The sequence below is a fragment of the Sprattus sprattus genome (assembly GCF_963457725.1).
Source record: "Sprattus sprattus genome assembly, chromosome: 13".
Taxonomy (NCBI): domain Eukaryota; kingdom Metazoa; phylum Chordata; class Actinopteri; order Clupeiformes; family Clupeidae; genus Sprattus; species Sprattus sprattus.
In genome coordinates, this window is record NC_137911.1 from 31973779 (window position 1) to 31978778 (window position 5000).

Here is a 5000-nt window from a genome sequence, read left to right on the forward strand (position 1 = left end):
GAGAGGGGGGTTGAATGAGCAAGAGAAAAAGAGAAAGAATGAGTGTGTGTGGTGTGTGTGAGAGAGAGAGAGAGAGAGAGAGAGTGTGTGTGTGTGTGTGTGTGTGTGTGTGAGAGAGAGAATGTGTGCGTGCAGGAGAAAGAGAATGGGTGTGTGTGTTTTCTTGTGTGTAAGAGAGAGAGGATGAGTGTATGTGTGTGTGTGCGTCAGAGAGAGAATGAGTCTGTGTGTGTGTGTGTGCGTCAGAGAGAGAATGAGTGTGTGTGTGTGTGTATGTATGAGAGAAATAAAGAGTGTGCGTGTGTGTGTGTATGAGAGAGAGAATGTGTGTGTGTGTGTGTGTGTGTGTGTGTGTGTGTGTGTGTGAGAAAGATTAAGATGGAGGGAAAACAGTGAGAAATCCCCTCTGGCGAGTCCTGGAGATGAACTGGGAAAGTGCTGATGTGGGAAACTGACAAGGGAGGGAGCAACACACACACACACACACACACATACACACACACACACAGACACGCACGCACACACGCACAGGAGAGAACGAGAGATCTAGGAAACACAGCCAGTGTGTGTGTGTGTGTGTGTGTGTGTGTGTGTGTGTGTGTGTGGATAAAGGAAGAGAGAAGATGAAAGGGAGCTGAGGAGAGGCGGAGGCAGACAAGAGAAGGCCAGCATCTCACACACACTCATGGGGCTGTGTGTGTGTGTGTGTGTGTGTGTGTGTGTGTGTGTCTCTCTGGGTGGATTTGCATATGCTGTCTGACCTTTTTCCTCACACACACATTCTGTCTAAATAATCTTTATTCTGTTGTTCATTTTTACACAGCATTTATTATTTTCATACATGTCTTTAACGTTTTGCCTCCAATTCTACTATCAAACAATTTCAACCAAAGCTTTGCTATTTGCTAAGTCTATGAAAGACAAATATTTTACCTTTTTTTAACATTTTGTAAGTGTTCCCCTATGAGTGTATGCAATGTGTATATATGGTCAGTTGTTCTGGGATGAATTTATGATATATTTTTTCTGGATACATTGTGTTATTCTGTTGTTCAGGATGCCACAGAATCATTTCCATAAATTCCATAGATGCCTCTATAGTTATTAGGATTATGTTTGTCTCCACAGGTTACCTTGGTCCATATATGTGATGGTCCCTTCCTCCCAATGTGAATATACTTGTTGAAAGATTCTCTGAACCAAACTATAATTCCTTCTGAGCTCCTGCCACATTTAAAATGGGTGTGATTAATAGGGGGTATATATATATATCTCACTGTAATTAGGTCTGGAATAGTGTTCCCGTCCATTTTTATTCCATGTTTCTAGTGCTATCAATATGTCAGATTTATTTACAATATCTACAAAATCAACATTGCGGAGTCTTATCTCCAAATGAGGAAGAATGTATTACCTGAACATTATAGCAGGTAATTTTGAAACATGTCATTACAACAAATTGTTTGCCAGAGTTAATGAAGTTTCTCTACTCTCTACAATATAATTAAACTTAATAACCCAAGTTTGAACATTAGTAAAGTAACGGGTTACCAATAAAAGTAAAAGTAAGTATAAAAGTTTTTTTTCATGGCTAGTTTAAGAGACTAGAACATATAAGTTGCAGCATTGACCTAATCTGAGACAGATGTGTATCTCTATTAGGTACAGCAGCAGCATAAGGAGGCCTATGTGCCTGAACTGAGCTCTGTCCATTAAGGCACTACCCCTAGCTTCTCTCCTTCTAGGCGGGTGTGCACATTGTCATACAGATGGTCAACAGTAATGTTTTTATGATCTCTCTCTCTCTCTCTGTCTCTCATACATATCTCTCTCTTTCTCATTCATATCTCTCTCTCTCTCTCTCTCATACATATCTCCCTCTCTCTCCACCATACATCCCTCTTTCCACCAGACATCATTCTTTCTCACAGACAGACAGACACGCAAACACACACACACACACACACACACACACACACACACAGACACACAGACACAGGAAGCCTCTGGAATGTTTCTTCTGTCATACAGAGCTCTTTATTTGTATTATCCTGCACAGCCATGTAAACATGTAAACATGTAAACATCACCCCAACACATAGCAACAAAGAGTCCATTTAATAAATTAATATCGTGTCGCTCCACAGGACGCCTGATGAAAACTAAATTACAATAATACAAATAATAATAAATCACAATAAGATCCTAACGGAGGCCACTGACCTTTCAGCCGGAAGCACATCACACAACACAAGAGGTAGAGGCAGACTTCAGATACACTCACACACACACTCACACACACACACACACACACACACACACACACACACACACACACACACACACACACAACACACAATAGGTAGAGGCAGACTTCAGGCCATGCTTTGGTTCAGAAGAAAAAGGCAACGGGAGGTTTTTGGATAGATACACTCACACACACACACACACACACACACACACGCACACACACACTCACTCCCCCATGCACGCACAATCGCACACAAGTTAAAGTGACAGGATGGGCCATAATATTTCAGCTTGTATGTGGTTGTGGTTATGATTTAAGATTCAAGCACTTCATTGGCTAGGGGTTTAAGCTAGAGCTTGATTGGGTAGTTGATACTGAAAGCTGAAGGAATAAGCACAGGAATATTGTACGTCATCATTAGGCTGTAATACTGTTAACTGAGCCACACACACTCCTGCAACACACACACACACACACACACACACACACACACACACACACACACATCCCTTAACCTTGTGGAAGAGATGACTTGATTGGTCCTCCCTGAGTGTGTGAGAATCATAAGAACGAGAGGAGTTGAGTTGTGTGTAAGGCAAGTGTGTGTGTGTGTGTGTGTGTGTGTGTGTGTGTGTGTGTGTGTGTGTGTTTGTAAGAGTGTGTCCCAACACTGTCCAAGTCCATCTAAGTGAGTGTCTCTTTAGTAGGTTGTGTGTATCAAAGCTCACACGCAAACGCACCATGCACGCACACATACACACACACACACACGCAGAAAATATGAGTCCCCTTTTTGGATATCCTCACTCGTTCAGTGACATAACATCAACCCTTCATCATCATCATCATCGTCATCTTCACCCTCCTCTCCTACTGTCTTCAGGTAGCAGTGGAATGATGTGTGTGTGTGTGTGTGTGTGTACACACACAGTTCAGTCCTAAAGCACACACACCGCTCCTAATAGCCTTCATCATCGTCATCACAGCCATATCCTGTACAGAGGGATACAGACAGACAGAAAGAGAGAGAGAGATGGATGATGAAAGAGAGAGACAGAGAGAGAGATAGAGAAAGAGAGACGGAGAGAAATGGAGAGAAATGGAGAGAAATAGAGAGATGGAGAGAGAGCAGTTATTCAAAACAAGTCATGATAAAAACAGTTATAAACAGTTATACATCAAGTATAGCACCAGTTATAAATGTCCCATAATAGTAATTTATATTATGTGAAGAACAGTTATAAATGTCATATATATTTATTTATATTATGTGTTAAGAACAGTTAATAAAACCATGTAGTAATTATAAATACTAGCACTATAATACTTATTATTATGATGTAATAGTAGTTAGTCATAGTGATAGTATAATAAGAATTAATAATAATAATAATTCTGAAAAGTGATGTTACCAATACTGATATAATGGTTATTAGTGTTAATAATAATAATGATAATAATGAATAGTAATGTTGCCATAGTGATATAATGGTTATTAGTATTACTATGACTTGTATTACTTTTACTATTTCTCTGTAAAACTGTTTTGAGGGTACCATGGCACTGTCGGAAACCATATTGTGGCTCAATATATCACATATTATTCTCAGAGATATTTCCATAACAAATGTTCTAGTCCCCTAGGTGCAGTCACCTTCCTTAAGCCTGTAAAAGAGAGCTAGTGTCTCTCCCGAAGCCCTGAAGTGCGTTCGGTGGAAGAAGACGAAGAGGCCTCTGAAGGAAGGGTATAGAAGGAAGGGTGGCCTTTGGCCGGGGAAACATAGCTAGGGAAAATATTTAATAGGGTAGGTCGGAATCTATGGAGCAGCACTATGGTTTCGACTGCGCTAAATACCAGGCAGAAGGGTTTTATTACTCTTATTATGATTTTAATATTTTAAGCCTATCGGAACATCAGGTTCTGATACGATGTTGACCAATATTTTATTGCTCCTGCTGCTTGCTCTTATTGATTTTATGTAAAGCACTTTGAATTGCAACTCCTGTACGAAATGTGCTATATAAATAAAGTCTTACTTACTTACTTACTTACTAATAATAATGATAATAATGAATAGTAATGTTGCCATAGTGATATAATGGTTATTAGTGTTAATAATAATAATGATAATTATGAATAGTAATGTTGCCATAGTGATATCATGTTGTCGTGGCGACTGACCGCTGCCTCCCAGCATCTCCATGGCGCTGACACAGTGCTGATCTTCCTCCTCATCCTCCTCCTCATCAGGGTCTTCACCGTACGCCACCGGCCCGCTCTCCACCACCACCACAGGAGTGGGCATCGCCACGGGAACCCCCACGGGCAGCACACCACCGGGCACCAACTGGGCAGGGGCAAGAGAGTCACTTACAGACTATATGAACACACTCTCACTCACACACACACACACACACACACACACACTCTCTCACACTCACACTCACACTCACACACACTCACACACACACACACACACACACACACACACACACACACACACACACACACACACACACACACGTACTCTATCACGCATCACGTGTGTGTGAGGGAATGACACACCCACAGCTGTTGTGCAGTCTTGTGAGTTTGCTTTGGAATTCCAAAAAACTGAAAACAGGATTTCTTTTTGGGTTGCCTGGTAACCGTCCTCCTGGTGGAGTGTGTGTGTGTGTGTGTGTGTGTGTGTGTGTGTGTGTAAGTGTGTGTGAGTGTGTGATCGTCCTCACCTCGTCCAGGGCCAGT

At 41.4% G+C, this 5000-nt stretch overlaps 1 protein-coding gene across 3 annotated transcripts in view; it reads right to left on the bottom strand.

Annotated features, from left to right (window-relative positions):
* Positions 1-2746: 2746 nt before the first annotated feature.
* The window catches only part of brf1a (BRF1 general transcription factor IIIB subunit a), a 32989-nt gene continuing 30735 nt past the window's right edge, over positions 2747-5000 (bottom strand). For all 3 annotated transcript variants that reach the window (XM_080850409.1, XM_080850410.1, XM_080850408.1), the window contains exons 17-19: positions 4985-5000; positions 4434-4599; positions 2747-3244 (exon numbers count right to left, since the gene is read on the bottom strand). The exon at positions 4985-5000 is cut by the window's right edge and continues 36 nt beyond it. In XM_080850409.1, coding sequence (XP_080706535.1) covers positions 3210-3244; positions 4434-4599; positions 4985-5000 — 217 coding nt within the window. In that variant the 3' untranslated portion in view covers positions 2747-3209. The remainder of the gene's footprint in view (positions 3245-4433; positions 4600-4984) is intronic.